Source organism: Equus przewalskii, chromosome 6 (genome assembly GCF_037783145.1).
Source record: "Equus przewalskii isolate Varuska chromosome 6, EquPr2, whole genome shotgun sequence".
In the NCBI taxonomy this organism is placed as follows: Eukaryota; Metazoa; Chordata; class Mammalia; order Perissodactyla; family Equidae; genus Equus; species Equus przewalskii.
The window spans coordinates 46,930,111-46,948,817 of NC_091836.1; the positions used below are offsets into that span (position 1 = coordinate 46,930,111).

General features: G+C 37.9%; 1 protein-coding gene across 1 annotated transcript in view; it reads right to left on the bottom strand.

Annotated features, from left to right (window-relative positions):
- Positions 1 to 6,144: 6,144 nt before the first annotated feature.
- The window catches only part of LOC103564665 (zinc finger protein 709-like), a 31,312-nt gene continuing 18,749 nt past the window's right edge, over positions 6,145 to 18,707 (bottom strand). Inside the window, exons 2-4 of the mRNA XM_008540552.2 lie at positions 10,080 to 10,206; positions 9,800 to 9,860; positions 6,145 to 9,414 (exon numbers count right to left, since the gene is read on the bottom strand). Of these exons, the coding sequence (XP_008538774.2) occupies positions 7,950 to 9,414; positions 9,800 to 9,860; positions 10,080 to 10,206 (1,653 nt within the window). The 3' untranslated portion in view covers positions 6,145 to 7,949. The remainder of the gene's footprint in view (positions 9,415 to 9,799; positions 9,861 to 10,079; positions 10,207 to 18,707) is intronic.

Genomic DNA, 18,707 nt, shown 5'->3' on the forward strand with positions numbered 1-18,707 from the left:
TTCATTGTGCTTACTTTGGGTTTAATTTACTCTTTATTGTTTCCTAAGGTAGATGCTTACATTATTGATTATAGATCTTTGGTTTTTCCAGTGTATTTGTCCAGTGGTATAAATTTCCCTCTAGACACTGCTTTTGCTGCATCCAAGAACCTCTGGTATGTTGTGTTTTTATTTCATTTAGTTCAAAATAATTTTTTATTTCTCTTGAGACTTCTTTTATCCTATGTATTAGTTATAAGTGTCAAATCTCCACATATTGGGGGTTTTCTAACTATCTTGTTGTTACTGATTTCTGGATGAATGCCTGTGTGGTGTGAGAACATATTTTGTATGATTTCTGTTGTTTCAAATTTGTTAAGGTGTGCTTTATGTCCCAGAATGTGGTTTGTCCTGGTGAATGTTCCACTGAGAACTTGAGAAGAATGTATCTTCTGCTGTTGTTGTGTGAACTATTCCACAGATTATAATGAAATCCAGTTGTTTCACAGTGCTATCCAGTTCTCCTCTGTCCTTCCTCATTTCCTGCCTAATGGAATTTATAGTTTGTGATAAGGGATGTTGAGTTCTACAGCTATAGTACTGGATTCATCTTTTCCTCCTTGCATTCTATCAGTTCTTGCCTCATGTGTTTTGCCCCTCTCTTCTGGTGCACATAGTCATGAAAGACTGCTGTGCCTTCTTGGAGAATGGACTCCTTTATCAGTATCTAATGCCCCTCTTTATCTCTTAATTTTCCTTGGTTTGAAATCACATTGTCTATAATTGATATGTCTATAGCAGTTTTCCTATGATTAGTGTTGGCATGGTCTGTTTTTCTCCATCCCTTTACCCCTCCTCTATCTGTGTCTTTATACTTAAAGTGGGTTTCTTTAGACAAGATAATTGAGTTTTTGAAATCTGATAATACTGTGTCTTTCAATTGTGTTAAGACCATTGATGATTAAAATGGTTATTGATACAGTTGGATTAATATTTACCAAACCTTTTACTGTTTTCCGTTTTTACCCTTTTTTTTTGTTTTTCACTTTTTCTGCTTTTTCTGGCTGAAATTGAGCATTTTCTCTCATTGTTTTTTCCCTTTTCTTAGCATATCAGTTACATATTTTTTAAAAAGTATTTTTTAGAGGTTGCTTTTGAGGTTTCAGCATACTTTTACAACCAACCCACATCCTCTGTCAAATAACTGTACCACTTCATGTTGTGTAAGTACTTCTTCACACACTATTCATAAATTCCCCTTTCCTGTCCCTTGTCACATTGCTGTCATTTATTTCACTTATCTGTAAGCTTCTCATTACCAAATACATTGTTGCTAATATTTTAAATATCATCTGTTATATTAATTATAAGAAATATAAAAAATATTTTTCTAATCCACTACCTTTATCATCTACATTCTTTCTGATAAATTTTTGAACATTTCTTTCAAAGTAGGTGTACTCATGACAAATTTCCTCAATTTTTGTCTCAGAAAGTCTTTATCTGTCCTTTATTTTTGAAGGACAATTTTGCTTAACGGAGAATTCTAGGAGAGTGGCTTATTTTCAACACTTTAAATATTTCACTCTACTCTGCTCTTGCTTGCCTGGTTTTCGAAAAGAAGTCTAATTTAATTCAAATCTTTGTTTCTTCTCTGGCATTTATATATATATTCTCTGTCTGATTTTTCTCTAGTTTGAATATGATACAGTTGGGTGTGTGCTTTTGTAGTTTATTATGTTTAGTGTTCTCTGAGCTTCCTGGATATACAGTGTGATAGCTATGTTTAATTTTAGGATATTTTGGTGATTATTACTTCACTTGTTTCTTCTGCTTTTTTCTGTCTTTCTTTTCCTTATGGAATTCCTATTATGTATGTTTTAAACCTTCAGTTAAAGAGGGTTGTCTTAGGCTTCATGGATATTACACACTGTCTTTTTTGTTCTTTTTGTCTTTGCATTAGACTCTGGTGGAATAGATTTTTTTGAGTACAGGCTTTGTTAAGAACAGAATATTTGGGGCATATTTCAAAATGACATCTTTTTTTCTCTTTCCCAACAATGGAGCCACTGGTTTGCCCTATGACCTCAAGGCTCTCATGGATCTAAGAAGAGTTGTTTATTTCAAGTCTGTTCATTTTCTTCTTGTGAGATTGAGAATGACAACTTCTTAGTTCTTAAGTGCTGGACCATAAGTTGACAGAGCGTCACCTGGAGTGGTTGGTCGGAAACATTGCCTCTTGAAATTGGAGAATGGACACTTTATATTCTTTTGGAGGAAAGCACTGTTGAATCTATTACATATGTGATAATCATGGGCAAATTTACCATCACACCTTACCTTTGTGGACATCAATGAACTCCCTTGCAATCTGTAGCTCCTAATCTGCCCCTCAAGGGCACCAAGGCTGATGGTGTGCTGTTACTCTTTGACTGGAAAGAGCCCTCATGGCAGATTATCATCTCACTATGTGTTCTAAAAGTTGGCAGGAAGGAGGCTTGAGGCAAGTGAGTACAGGGATTTTTATGGTGTAACTTGTCATGACTTATTCCTCACGTCTGAGCTCTAAATGCCAAATAACTTTCTAGCCCCATCCAATCATACAGACAGAGAAAGGAAGAACTGAATCTAGGATAAATACTACACAAGTTAAAAGCAACTCTTCCCCACAAGAATATTTATGTTCACTCAGCTGCATCTGACTCCTTGTAATGGCCTGGCATACTTTAGGACAGTGTGGCCAGTGGGCTTTGAGAAAAGTCTGATTTCTACAGGCCTCCTGGACTCTCTGTTTAACGCTGGGACTAGATAAAAAAGCATCCAGTTCTTCACCAGGTTTTAATCCACTGAAACCTCATGCAGATTTGACTCTCTGCCTCATGGAGTGCTGTAACTGGTACGTAATAAGGAAGAAGATGAAAGAATTTTTCGTACAAGCAATTGTTGGTCTTAAAATGATAATTTGTTTTTCATTTGTACAGCATTTCTGTCATTTCCCAACATGCTCTGGACCCTGCTGGTAGAGAGAAATATGATGTAATATGATCACAGTAAAAATGTGTAAATATTTTCCACGTGTTCATGATGCTGCTACACTGATGAGGAAGTGTGTACAGAAAAGCAATGAGTTTTTAATGATCACAACATAGAATAAATGTTTGGAGATGACAGAATCATATGTAACCCTCCTACAAATGGAGTATAGATCCCCACTACTGTCAGTCTTATCATCTTGCTCTATACATGTGTGATGTTTCAGGACTCTGAGGATGTCCCATCTCTCTTCAATGAGCAGGTCTCTATTTAGTCAGCCTGAGGGGTCATGCATTCATGACCCAAGGGAAAATTGGAAACTGGCTGTGGAGGACCATCAACTCAGGCCCTACGAGAGCCTCCATGTACATAAAGACTCTGTCAGTTGCCATCGGCATCTTCTCTGTGTGCAGCACTGGGTAAGGAGAATAATTTTGGCACAAGAATGCCTTGGGCAAACTTTGTCCACTGTGAGAGGTTTAGAGACTCATGTATGCATAATGGGAGGCTGCTACAGCCTCTATGGGAGAGCGGTGTGTGGAGGGAGATGCTAATGGTGTGACTGTTATTTTGACAAATTCTAGAGCCATTTGTTTCTCCATTCAAAGGCATTCACTTTTAAGTGTTGTGTAAGAAAGCAAATCTGATAAATATACAACAGCTGGGACAGCTGTGGCTGACAATGTTCCCATGACATGGGTTCTACCACTCCTTCTGTCACCCTCTCAGTTCACAGGCCCCCAGCATTGTTTGAGGGACATTTTCCAAAGTGAGGGACATTTCCAAAATTTCTAAGTTGTTTCCAAATAAGCAGACACTAGTAGGCTTGAGTTGGGAAACAAAGAGCTGGAAATGGTCTGTGCATGACAATGGAAGGAAACGAAGCTGATGCACATGAGTGAGGATGTCCTCAGATAGGTCCCACTTAGGAGACAGCTTTTTGTTTCAGAAGCACAGTATTTCTACAGATCTGTACACAGAACCTGATTTAAACTCAGTGATTCTGGAAGCCCTCTCACTTTACTCCTGTTATGAGTATGAGCTGAGGGCAGGTCCCACCCTAGGGCGTGTTTCCTCATTTAAGACAGGGTTGCAAGAAAGGCCTGTTGAGGACTGAGTCCTTCTTCTCAATCTTTCGGTTCTTCCTAAGAAAGATCCCACAGTGTTAGACAGAAGTACTGAATGCATAAAAACCAGGGATCAAGAGAGTTTAACATTCTCCTAACATATGCAAGTGATTCTATTATTAATTTTCCACTAATTATATGAATATATATTTTAGGTGTACTTGTGAATTCTCACAAATGTATAGTAATATTGCCTTTAAAACATGGGAAACATGCCATCTCCAAGAACACTCTTGTGGAGCTCATTTGAACAAAACTCCTCCAATATGTAAGTTAACACTAAAATAAAATGGCAAAGATTAAGGCTTTCTTTTGCTTTTTATTAAACCTTGCAGCTGTTACTACTGTCTCCCACTTTTCAACAATGCATGTTCAATATCTAAGCCTACAGAAATAAAACCTGTGAACAGCAAGGTGGGCTACAGAGCTTTGTGGATCAGTGAAATGAAAGACTTCCAGCCACTCCTGCAATAAGAAGACACTATTTCCCATTTCTCCCATTACTCCATTCGGATATTACTCAAAATGATTCCCTCTCTCTGCAGCTCACCTCAATTACTCCTTGGACGATTGCCTCTAAACACCCATAGGTTTTTGGTGTTTCCACTGGGGGATCACGGTGGACTTGCATAGACATCACTCTACTCAGAGTACACTCAGGATGAGCTAGAAGAGTGTGCATGACTGTACCTGTTTCTCTAAATGGGAGGAACTCCATGGTTTAGTGAAGTATGTATTGCACATTCAAGTCTGTACAGCAGCAAAATAAAAATGCCAAAGACTATAGCATTTAAAAATGTTAAAGGTAAAATAAAGATCCTCTCAAATTATATTAAATACAAAAAGACACCACAAATATCTGTGGCTTGAGTCAATAGGAAGTCTCCAGGCCCAGATAACAATGACATCCTCACTTACTGAGGCTCCTACCCTCATTCAAAAGACACACACACTTCAGCCTCCCTATTAGCTCAATGTTATTTTTTACTTTCCTTCACAGTTCCTATTTCCATCTTATCAGACAAAGCTTTACCATTTAATCATCTCTATTTTCCTTCAAACATGTAAGTATCAGGACCACAAGAACTTGTTTGTTTCATGCCACTGTACCAAAATCCCACCATGCCTTATTTCTGCTATATTGGGTCTGTTTACTTTAAAGTGCATGGCACGTGAGAGATGTTGAAATATTATCATCAAAAGCACAGTCTCTGAGAAAGAAATGCTTACTTGGCATAGTGGTCCTGTCTCTCTCCTTTGCTAGGCTTGTGTTATCTCAAAAATTTGCCTAAACTCAAAGGCCTCAGTTGTGGCATGAGAGATATTAAAAATATTGTGTAATATACTAAGAGTTGAATTTATATATTTTAACAGAACTGACAGTATTTGGTAACCATATCAGTAAAAATGGGAAAAAACAAAATTCTAAATAAAAAATGACTAACATTCCCTCCTTCTTACTAAAATGACTGATTGGAACTTCTTAAAAATAAACTTTAGCTCCACTACATTGATATTGCATTCTAGAAAACAGTAATTAACAAAAACAAAATATTTACGAAAGATAGAATTAAGTTTACCTCCTCACATCATTCAATACAGAAAGTGACTTGCTTCCGTGAACAGCAATCACATCCACAAACTCATGGCAAAATCTTGTAAGAAGTCCTTTGGAGCACCACGTTACTGTTATTCCTCACAGTCCTCTATGGTCTGTGGTCATTCTTCCTAGAATTCATTACACCCCTCTCACTACAGGTGCAATCCTGCAGGTTACTGACAAGAGGGCACTGAAAAAGCCAAGATTTTTATGTTTTGGGATAAGAATGAATGAGAAATTAGTTTCATGATAAAAATCATAACTGTAAAAGAACAAAAAATAAAGTTTGAGGAAAAAAATACCTGAATTTGTATGCACAAGACAAAATTGATTCATAATGTTCAATGAATAGAGAAAATTGCAAAGCATATCTGAAAATCCATAACTAAAATGGATTTTAATATATTCTGAGGAAATGAAACCAATTATATTTATTAGCACACAATAGATTAGAACAGTTGACACAGTACATCAATGAAACAACTACAGAAGCATTCATTTCACAAAGAAATGTACCTAGTTTTAATGACATACAAACATTATTGAAAACATATTGAGGGACTATGTTCAGCTACAAGTAACAGGAAACAGTCTTCCTGACATGAGCAAGGTGATTGTTCTCCCATGGAAGAACTGGGTCAAGGCAGCCACTGCACAATGCAGCAGAGAAACAAACTCCCACGTCCTTCTTTTTATGCCCCATTGTAGATGTCATACTGAATCAGGGAAACAGGCTCACTAGCACTATTAACAGCATAAGTTGTTTCCTATACACATCAGACCTTATTCAATTATCATCTAGAGAAGAGGGGAAGAAAGTCTGAATTAGTTTCCTAGTGGACACAAGAGGCCTTACAGAAAAATCCTAACTCTAATGGATCTTTGATGTGAAACTTGCGAAAACATCAGTGGAAAATACACCTCTAAGAAAATGGAAATCAAACAATTGGTGGTGGTTTCCAAGGTCCTCTTGACTAAAAGGGCAAGGAATCCAGAGAATGGGCTGGAAGATGGTTTCCTTGAAGCTCCTATGCAACTGTATTTCTCCCTGTATGGTGGCTCCAAAATCTGATTAATGCCTTATCTGCCTCTGCCTTCCAAATGTTATGAAAGTGAGGCTATTCGTGAATTCTAACATGGAATCATAAAGGGGATGGGTTCTTAAAGATCTAGTTCTTAATATTACTCCCATTTACATAACACAACACAAGGGTGATATGTCCAGCTCTAGCATTTGTTGCCCTCTCACAGGCCTCTACTTAATTCAAGGTCTATTCACCAAATACCAGCCAGAAGCAAGGACAAAGAGCAAAGGCTCAAATAGGAAAATAAGAATTCACTGGAAAGTATACTCTTTGATAAACTTGCTATCCATAAAAATTTATTCCAACTGTTTAATAGAATGGAAAATTAAAAAAGGGTCCTATACCCACCCCCCACCTCCCCAAAAAAGGAGCTTTCTCTAAGAAAGGAACAATATATACATAGGATTAGGGACATCCAGGAACTGCAATACAAGGCAGTAAGAAAATCCCAAAAACTACACACTGTCATTTTCCAATGGCCCCTTAACATAGAACAATTAAAACATTATAAAAAGAGAAAATATTAATTGATTTAAGAGAAAGGAACTACCTATTATGCTTCTGTACCATTGATAAAGGATTACTTTCAGAAATATCTCACTTCAATATTCATTTCTGAAAGTAATTAATACAAATTCACAATCCAATGTTACACTTTAAGAAAGAGGCTTGGTAAACAATATATTTACAACTTTTATAATGACTCTTTCATGTTCAAAGTTTTCTAGAACATTGTACACAAATTAATTTCCATCAAGGTTTCTCATGACTTCCATTTATATTTATTTTTGGTGGGAGTTTGACATATAAGAATGTAGGCCTATTGAAGCTTTTCCTACACTGTTTACATTAAAGAGGTTTTATCAAGTGAGTCCTTTCATGCCTTCAGAAAGAACTGGGATGACAAAAGACTTTCTCACATTCTTTACATTTATATGGCTTTCCTTCTAGTGTGGCTTTTCACATATCCTTGAAAATTTGCATGAGAAATAAAGTCTTTCCCACCTTCCTGACATTTCAGGATTTCTCTTCAGTATGAGTTCTTTCATGTCTTTGAAGAGAACTGGAAAAACTAAACGCTTTACTACATTTTTTACATTCATACATGTACTCTCCAGTATGATTTCATTTATATATTTGGAAACTTTGAGGAGAACTGAAGACTTTCATAGATTCTTCACAATCATAGGGTTTGTCTCTAGTGTGGTTTCTTTCATGTCTTTTACATGAACTGGGAGAAATGAATGCCTTCTCACATGCCTTACATTTATAAGGTCCATCTCCAGTGTGAGAGATCATGTGTGATCGAAGGCTTGAGGGAGCTATAAAGGCTTTCCCACATTCCTTACATTCATAGGGTTTCTCTCCAGTATGAATTCTTTCATGGACTCGAAGAGAACTGGAAGAAGTGAATGCTTTATTGCATATTTTACATCCATAAGGTTTCTCTCCTGTATGAGTTCTTTCATGTTTTCGAAGAAAACTGGTACGACTGAACGCTTTACTACATTCTTTACATTCATATGGTTTCTCTCCAGTGTGGCTCCTTTGATGTCTTTGAAACGCACTGGGAGAAATGAATGCTTGTTCACATTCCTTACATTTATAAGGTCCATCTCCGGTATGAAAGATCATGTGTGATCGAAGTGTATAGGAAGCTACAAAGGCTTTCCCACATTCCTTACATTCATAGGGTTTCTCTCCAGTATGAATTCTTTCATGTAGTTGAAGAGAACTGGAAGAAGTAAATGCTTTAGTGCATATTTTACATCCATAGGGTTTCTCTCCAGTATGAGTTCTTTCATGTATTCGAAGAATGCTGGTACGACTGAATGCCTTCCTGCATTCTTTACATTCATATGGTCTCTCTCCAGTGTGAGTTCTCTCATGTCTTTGAAGTGAACCGAGAGAAATGAATGCTTGCTCACATTCCTTACATTTATAAGGTCCATCTCCGGTGTGAAAGATCATGTGTGAGCGAAGCTTATAAGGAGCTACAAAGGCTTTCCCACACTCCATACATTCATAGGGTCTCTCTCCAGTATGAATTCTTTCATGTTTTCGAAGAGAACTGGAAGAAGTGAATGCTTTACCGCATTCTTTACATTCATAGGGCTTCTCTCCAGTGTGATTTCTTTCATGTATTCGAAGAAAACTGGAAGAATTGAATGCTTTACTACATCTTTTACATTCATAAGGTTTCTCTCCAGTATGAGTTCTTTCATGTACTCGAAGAGAACTGTAAAAAGTGAAGGCTTTACTGCATTCTTTACATTCATAGGGTTTCTCTCCAGTATGAGTTCTTTCATGTATTCGAAGAAGACTGGGAAAAGTGAAGCCTTTCCCACATTCCTTACATTTATATGGCTTCTCTCCATATTTTTGATAGGCATATGGTTTGTGTTCAATGGGACATATAACGTGACCATAAAGGAATGAATGATACATGAAGAGTTGTCCACATGCACTGCATTTGCATAGTTCATCTCCAGTAGTCTTCTCATTCAGGTTTAGGTTTGGAATAAGGCTGAAGTTTTCTCCATATTGACTACTGTCTTCACTTTCATAGAGACCCCCTACCATATGAGTTCTGTGAAAAATGAGAAGCACATTATTAATGATTTCTTTACTAATGATTTTATGTTTGTTATGATTTATAGGAAAAGTTTATGTTTTCTGCCTGGTCTGAATTCTCTGAAATTGAATACATACTAAATGCTGCGCAAGGACTTTATACTTGCTATTGTCAAAACAATGGCATTCATACATAGGGTTTATTAATACTGTTTCCAAGTGAACTGTTTTATAAAAACTAAACCTCTACTTTATATTTCAGAAAGCATATTTGGTGAAAATTTTCTAAGAACATCTAAATTTGAAGCAAGGGTTATTAGTTTTGTTTACTTCTTTTGAAAATTTCTAACATACCAGGATTCTTATATGAGACATTGCTTTCTATAGTAAGAGTGACTCACCTTAGTTCTCTCCCCTGGTCTTTGTACTGATCTTCAGCATCATGATCTTCCCATGTTTTTCCTGAAATGTAGACCCAGAAAGTTTATTCCAACGTATTAGCAATTACAGAAAATTTTTTAGATTCTAAGTCCATGATGAGCTGTGACCATTTCTAGTTTATTTACCAACAACCTCCCCTTTCTACATTCTACATTTTGGAATAACATTGATAGGCAGGAAAAAAAAGTGATAGACACTTTTTCTCTAATTGATGAAGTGAAGGAATGTCCTCATTCTTACCTATTGAGATCACATTCCAGAAAGTTTCCCACATAACATCTATGTAGAGTTTCTTCTGTGAAGGATCCAGTAAAGTCCACTCCTCTGGGGTGAAGTTCACAGCCACATCTTCAATGTCCACTGAGTCCTAAAACATCACAAATAAGTGTAGAGTAGGATGCATAAGTGTAACAGCGCTGGAAACCCATACTCCCTTTGTATGAAGGTTACACATGATTGTGTCATCTCCAAACATTAATTCTATGATTTGATTATCAAAAACTCAGTTGTTCTGTACTCACTTCCTCATCAATTGAACAGCATCATGAACACATGGAAATTGTTTGGACATTTCTACTGTGATCCCATTACATCATATTTCTCTCTAACAGTAGGGCTCAGAGCATCTAGGGAAATGACAGAATGCCATACTAATGAAACAAATATTATCATTTTAAGACCAGACCTCCACATGAGAAAAATTCTTTTGTCTTCTTCCTTATTACCCATGAGTTACACCACTCCATGAGGCAGAAGGTCAAATCTGCATGAGGTTTCAATGGATAAAAACATTGAAGTGAAGAACTGGGAGCTCCTTTGTCTAGTCCTATCACCAAACAGAGAGTCCAGGAGGCCTGTAGAAATCAAATGTCTAACAAAGCCCAGCTGGCCACATTGTCCTAAAGTACTCCAGGCCATTACAAATAATCAGATGGAGCTGGGTGAATGTAAATATTCTTGTGGGGAAGCATTGCTTTTAATTTGTGTAACATTTATCACAGACTCAGTTCTTCCTGTCTCTCTTTGCATGATTTGATGGGGCCAGAAAATTATTTGGATCTTAGAGCTCAGACACAAAGAAAAAGGCGTGACAAGTTACACCATAAAATCCCTATACTCATGTGCCTCAAGGTTACTTCCTACCAATGTTTAGGACACACAGTGAGATAAGAATGTGCAACAAGAGTTCTTTCTTGTCAAAAGCCACAGTGTACCCTGGGCCTTGCTGTCCTTGAGGAAAAGGTTAAGAGGAGCAAAGTGCAAGGGAGTTCATTGAAGTCCACAATGGCTGGATGATAAATTTGCCCATGATTATAAAATGTGTGAAGGATTTAAGAGTGTTTTCCTCCAAAAGAATGAAAATCTCCATTCTCCAACTTCAAGAGGAAGTGTTTCCTGACCAGCCACTCTAGACGATGTCCTGCCAACAGCTGATTCCACACTGAAGGAACTTAGAAGCTCTCATTCTTAACCTCACAAGAAGAAAACAAACAAACTTGAAGTGAACAACTCTTCTTAGATTCATAACAGCCTTGAAGGCATAGAGCAAACCAGTATCTCCAAAATTAGGGAGGAGAAAAGAGGGCATTTTGAAATATGCCCCAGATATTCTGTTCTTAACAAGGATTGTACTAAACAAAAATCTGTTTCACCAGAGTTTAATGCAAAGACAAAGAGAACAAAAAGACAGAATACAATATCCATGAAGCTAGGACAACCTTCTTTAACAGAAGGTTTAAAATACACATAATGGGAATACCTGAAGGAAAAGGAAGACAGAAAGAAACAGAAGACACAAGTGAAGTAATAATCACCAATGTATCCTAAAATTAATCATAGCCAGCAAACTCTACGTCCAGGAATCTCAGAGAAGCTAAACATGATTACCTACAAAAACGCACACCCAAGGATATCATATTCAAACTAGAGAAAAATCAAAGACAAAGGATATACTGAGAAATGCCAGAGAAGAAACAGATCTTCAGTAAAAGGAAACAAACTATTGAATTAAGTGGACTTCTTTTCAAAAACCATGCGAGCATGAACAGAGCACAGGGAAACATCTGAAGTTTTGAAAATAAAAATGCACTCCACTAGAATTCTGTCAACCAAAATTATTCTTCAAACATAAAGGAGAAATAAGAACTTTCTGAGAGAAAAACTGAGGTGTCATTAAATGCTTATTAAATGGGTAAAGACAAAACACTCAGAACACCAAATATGGGGAAGATGTGAAGCTACAGGTAATCCTCATTCATTGCTGGTGGAATTTGGTGCACCTACAACAGAAGAGAAGAGCTTTCTTTCAAAACAAAATACATTCTTACCACATGGAGTATAAGATCCAGCAATTACACTCCTTGGTATTTTTCCAAATGAATTGAAACCTTATGTTCACACAAGACTTACAGACGAATGTTTATAAATGCTTTATTCATAAATGGCAAAAGTTAGAGTTTTAAGCAAGATGTCCTTCAAGAATAAAATAGACCAAAACAAACAGTGGTGTAGCCATACAATGAAATACTGTTCAGTAATAAACAGAAATGAGGTATCAAGCCATGAAAACACATGGAGGATCCTTAAAAGTATACTCCTAAGTAAAGAAGCCAATGTGACAAGGCTATGTAGTGTATGATTCCAAGTATATGACATTCTGGAAAAGACAAAAGTATGAGCCACTTTGGTTGTGAAAGTTTAGAGGGTTGGAGGGAGGGATGAGTCAATACATGAAATACACAGGATTTTTAGGGAACTGAAACTACACTATATGACACAGAAATGATGGATACATGTCATTATACATTTGCCAAAACCCATACATTGTATACATAAATAGTCAATGCTAACGTGCTCCATGCACTGTAATGCATCCATATGGAAATTGTAAAAAACGTACCACAGTAATACAAAACGTGAAAAAGAATGCAAACTGTGGATGCAGAGACAAGGGTTATGTGGGAACTCTAAATTCTGATCAATTTTTCTGTCAACCTAAATCTGCTCTAAAAAAACCTAAGTCTTTCAAAACAAAAGACGAAGGCAGACTCATTACAATTCACCCCTGATGACTGAAACAGGAATCTCTCATTCAACTGATTTCAGTAAGCCAGTATGGTGCTCTATGAGCTGAGACCCACAAGGGAGGGGAAAGTTCCATCGAATGCCTTGTTGGAGAGCACGGCACTGTATCCTCTGAGAAGTGCCCTGGTCACCATCAGTAGTGTCAGAACCCCAAGGTGGATAATGAGTGTCCTGGTGAGTCCTTGTATTGTAGACATAGTAATGTACAGACAAGGGTTACCTAGAATTCTATTTTGGATATTTCTAAGTTAAGAGATTCCCAGAGTTCTTTGACCACAAAGGGGCATCTCTTAGACAATCATCCAAGAGTTTGTGAAAATACACAGACGAGGTCAATTTTTGGCCAGCAGGAAGATGACTGCCTGTTTGATCACCTCTTGGGTTTGGTTCTTCATCAGGGATGTCCCAATTAAGGGATGAAGAGCAGCAACTCTCCACTGAGCTCCATCGTCAACAAATGTATCATTGTCCTAAACATCTATGTACTCCCCAGTGCTGTGCACTCAGTTAATCTCAAGGAAGTACCCAGGGAACCAAGGTATCAGGGAGAGGGGTGACCTCCTCCATCACACTCTAGCATCATTCAACAAACTGAAGAAACAAAGGTCATGCCCCTCCTGTAGGTCGCATAAGCTAGAGGGCCAAGCTTAGTCTCCATCATATCAAAAGGAGGTTTCAGTAACTGGGCTGAGCTGGTAGGAGGTTGTTTCCGGGGCTAAAGGCATAATAGGCACCTCAATAGAGGGTCACTTACTCAGTGCCTCTATTTTCAAGAGATCTCAGTACCTGGTGACAATAGCAGCTCTAACGGCATATAACGTGGGATGTGGGGCAGTTTCTTCATCAGAAGCCTATAGACAACTTAAGGCCCTCCTCTGAGAGCCTCAAATCACTGCCATCAGGGTCACAGGCCTCCTCCGTGACAACTGGTTGCTTTACAGAGTGCAAGGAACACAGGCTTAAGATGGGTTTGAACTAATTCCTTTGTTGTGCCAAACTCAGACTGCGGGTGTGGTCCACTATAACCCAGAGGGTCAGGACCTTTGTTGTAAAAGACGCAGGGATGGCAGCAGCATAATTACTTAGGGATGCTTGTGAGCCCTCTGTAATCTTGATACCAGCTGGCTACATTTTTCTCTCTCTTCTTTCTCTCTGAAATAATTGCTCCTTAATCAGTGACCATCTGATGGGCTCAGCTCATTCACAGGTATAGTCATCCTCAAATCCCCAGACTCCCTCTAATGTGGAGGCGATCACAGCCTCAGTCTCATTTTCACTCTAAACATACAGATAATTTCCACCCAAGACATCAACTGAGGACCACGTTAAGGAGGGCCCCATTCCCAGACTCCTGCTCTAAAAGGAACTGAAACTGCCAATTCAGAGTCCTCTGTATATAGAACCCAGCCTTGCTGGGGTCAACAATGCAACACAGGGCAGCACAGCGCCCAGGAGGAGCTGCCCAGCAAGCAGCAGCCTACAGTACAGGAGCCTCCAGGCTTTCTCATCAGCCTGTCCAGGTAAGAAGGCCCAGGGGGGAAAAGGGAGGGTGAGGCTTAAGTTGTCAGCAGTCCAATAGCAAATATGTGCACCCTGGCCACTCATTACAAGAACAAACAGGGAAGGAAATAGCTATTCACACTGGCTTGTTTTTATATAAAGAAACACTAACAGGATAGTGAAGCAGTGATCAACACTGGTCATGGGAGGGAGGCCGGAGTCAGAGCAGAGGAGTGGGGCAGGACGCGCAGGCAGGGAGTCTTAAGTGACTCTCATAGGAATTGTTTTTAACCTTTCTATGCATTATTTACTTAAAATAGGAGAGAAATTTATATACACAAATTTTCTCATGGTTGATCATGGATTTGGCATTTTAAAATTAATTTTAATTTTTCTACGTAGGACATCACTCTAAGGTTTAATCCTTTAAACACCAATAAACATAAAACTGTAAGCCATAAAAAAAATTACAAACCCCTTTCTAACTAAAAGGACAAGGGGCATGACAGTTTGTCCCTCCACTATTTTTCACACTGAGGATATTTTCAGGAAGAAGTAGCATATTATAATACATTAGGGGTTTGCAATTAAAGCGCTGAAATAAACTAGGAATTCCAATTATTTACATAAGCTTTGACCTGTTTCCACATCCAATGAAAATAGAAATTCAAGTACTTTTTCCTCATATCCATTAAAATAGGAATTCATTTACCTTAGCAACATTATAGCCTTTTAAATTTCAAAGTTCTCTAGGGACGTGGACACACAAAAACTGACCTAAAATTGGAAAATGCACCTGAGAATTTACATAAATGTTTCATATCTTGAGGATGCCTTGGGTATAGGAAACAAAAATTCTACTTGGTTCCACAATTTTCTTAATTTATATCATATCTCCCAATCAACTTTCATTTTAAAATCTGAAATGCAAATATAAACTAGAATCAAAGGGCTGCAATCTTCAAGTGATAAAGGAATCCAAGGACACAAACGCAAATATTTGAATGAGCTCATAGAAGCAGGCTGCTTGCCTACAGTTCAGAAGGAAAATCCACATTCAGAAAGTTGACCATATTCCCAAATTTAGGGTCTAACCACTCCCAGTTGAGATGTCACCCCTACAGTGTCTTTTCCCTGGTGAAGGAGAGTGGCGACCCCTGAGCAGCCACAGGGATGAACTCTGGAGCCCCACACACCCTCCCTCTCCTGTGAGCATGGAAGCACTACCTCCCCCAGGCTCCCACTCTCACAAGTGAGGAAACTCTCAGCCAGATTCAGTTTAAGCTTCCAACCCACATGAACTCCAAATTTATGAACCCTTTGTCCACAGGACGGAACACCTGATCTTCACAGACTTTCTCACTGTGCACAGATTACTCTCTCAGTGCCCCCGCAGAGTGGTGCAAAACTCAAACAATGTCTAAAATGTCTAAATCTAAGGAAGCATGACCACAACCTCAGAAAGGGCATCACTCACCACCCCATGAGCACATGCACCCCCAGCTTTCCAGGGCTCTGCAGCTCCTCTCAGGATAAAGGCTCCTTCCATGGGGGTGTGAGCAGTAGGAGACCTGCAGGGGGAGGCCAGGAAGGACAACTGGGCCTTCAAGGCCTTCTCTTTAAAACATGATGATTTGATATACCTATACAATATTTATACTTGAAATTTGTGAAGACAGAATGAAGTGTTCTCACCTTATACACACAAAAAGTAACTAAAGACCTAGGAGTGGAATTGATGGCTTATATGGTAATTTTAGGTTTTATATTTGAGGAACTCCCAAACCTTTGTCTACAGTGGCTACACTATTTTATATTCACACCACCCATGTACGAGAGTTCAAGTTTCTAAATATATCCTCAATAAAACTTGTTATTACCTCATTTCTTGACTCTAGCCATCCCAGCGGTTATAAAGTGGTATCTCAATGGACTTTTGATTTGCATTTTGTTGATAACTAACGATGTCCAGCATCTTTTCATATACTCTTGACCATTTATCTATCTTCCTTGGAAAACAGTGTTCAGATCTTTTGCCATATTTATATTGAGTTATTTGACTTTTTTATAATTAAGTTTTAAGAGATCTTTAGATATTTTTGATACAAGTTCCTTATCAGATATATGATATGCAAAATTTTCTTCCATTCTGTATGTGATGTTTTCACTCTCTTGCCATAAAAATTTAAATTTTAATTGTAGTAATATACACATCATTATATTTTCACCATTTTTAAGTGTATAGTTCAGTTGTAGCACATCAGAATTTTCTTTCTTTTTCAAGCTGAATAATACACCATTGTATGTATGTGCCCTATTTTTTTTGATCCATTCATCTGTTGATGGGCACTTGGCTTACTTCCACCTTTGGCTATTGCGAATAATGCTAATATAAACACAAGTGGACATATATCTAAGTCCCTGCTTTCAATTCTACTTCAATTCTCAGAAGCAGAATTGCCAGTTCAGGTGGTAACTCAGTTTGTAATTTGTGGAAGAATGGCCATGTTGTATTTTATACCATCAAGATAATTTTATATTCCCAGTGACAGTGCACAAGGGCTCCAAAGGGTGTGTTCACTCTCTTGATAGTCCTTTGAAGCACAAAAGTCATTAATTTGACGCAGTCCAAATTACCTACTTCTTTTTCCAGTTTTGCTCTTGGTGCCTTATCTAACAATTCTTTGCCAAATCCAAGGTCAGGATTTTTTTCCTATCTTCTATCTAAGTGTATTATAGCTTACTCTTAAGTTTAGGTCTTTATCCTTTCTGGTAAATTATTGTATGTGGTATCATGTAAAGATTAAACCTCTTTCTTTTGCATATGGCTATCCAGTTGGCCCACCACCAATATATGCAAAGAACATTCTTGCCCCATACTTGGCACTTTTTCCAAATACCAGTAGACCACAGATATATGGGTTTGTTTCTCAAATGTCAATCTATTCCGTAGATCTGTATATATATCCTTGCGTCAGTACCACCCACTTTTTTTTTTAAATATTTTTTTTTTCCTTTTTCTCCCCAAAGCCCCCCGGTACACAGTTGTATATTCTTCGTTGTGGGTCCTTCTAGTTGTGGCATGTGGAACGCTGCCTCAGCGTGGTTTGATGAGCAGTGCCATGTCCGCGCCCAAGATTCGAACCAAGGAAACACTGGGCCGCCTGCAGCGGAGTGAGCGAACTCAACCACTCAGCCACGGAGGCCAGCCCCAGTACCACCCACTCTTGATTACCATTACATATTACAAAGTTTGAAATCAGAAAATGTTTGTCCTACCATTTTGTTTTTCTTTTTCAAGACTGCTTTGGCTATTCTGATTCCCTGGCAATTCCACATAATTTTATTAAAGAGCTTGCCAGTTTATATAAAGGAATAAACTGGGATCATGTCAGGCATGTGCTCAATCTCAGCTCACTTGGAGAATACTGCCATTTCAACAATGTTAAGTCTTCTGGTTCTTGAAATTGAGATGTTTCCCATTTATTTATACATTTTTTGGTTCCCTTGACTCTATTTTCAGTTTTTTGAGTATTCATTTTATACTTCTTTCCCAAATTTGTTATTTTCTTCCTTTTGATTTTGTCAATAAATTTCTTAATTTCATTATTGGATTGTTCATTGCAAGTATATAGAAATACAACTGATTTTTATATTTTGATCTTGTATCCTACCATTTTGCTGACCTTAATTATCAGTTCTAATAATTTTTTTAGTGGTTTCCTTTGAGTTTTCTGAAAACAAGATATCTCAGCTGGAAGTAAGGATCATTTTACATCTTTCTATCCAATCTTTATGCATGTTATTTCCTTTTCTTGCATAACGGTTCTGGCTAAAATCTCCAGTATATTCTAGAATGGATGTGGCAAGAGCAGACATCCTTCTTTGATTCCTTATGTTCAGGGGAAAGCATCTAGCCTTTTACTATTAAATATAACATTAGCTATGTGTTTTCCATAGATGCTCATTATGAGGTTAGGAAATTGCCTTCCACTCCTGGTGATCTGAGGGCTTTAATTATGAAATGATACCGGATTTTGTGAATTGTTTTCCCTGGGTCTACTGAAATGATCTTGCCATCTTTTATTTTTACTCTATCGATATCTTTTTTTTTTTTTTTTAAAGATTGGTACCTGAGCAAACAACTGTTGCCAATCTTCCTTTTTTTTCCCCCTGCTTTTTATTTCCCCAACCCCCACCCCCACCCCCACCCCATACACAGTTGTATATCTTAGTTGCAGGTCCTTCTAGTTGTGGGATGTGGGACACCGCCTCAACGTGGCC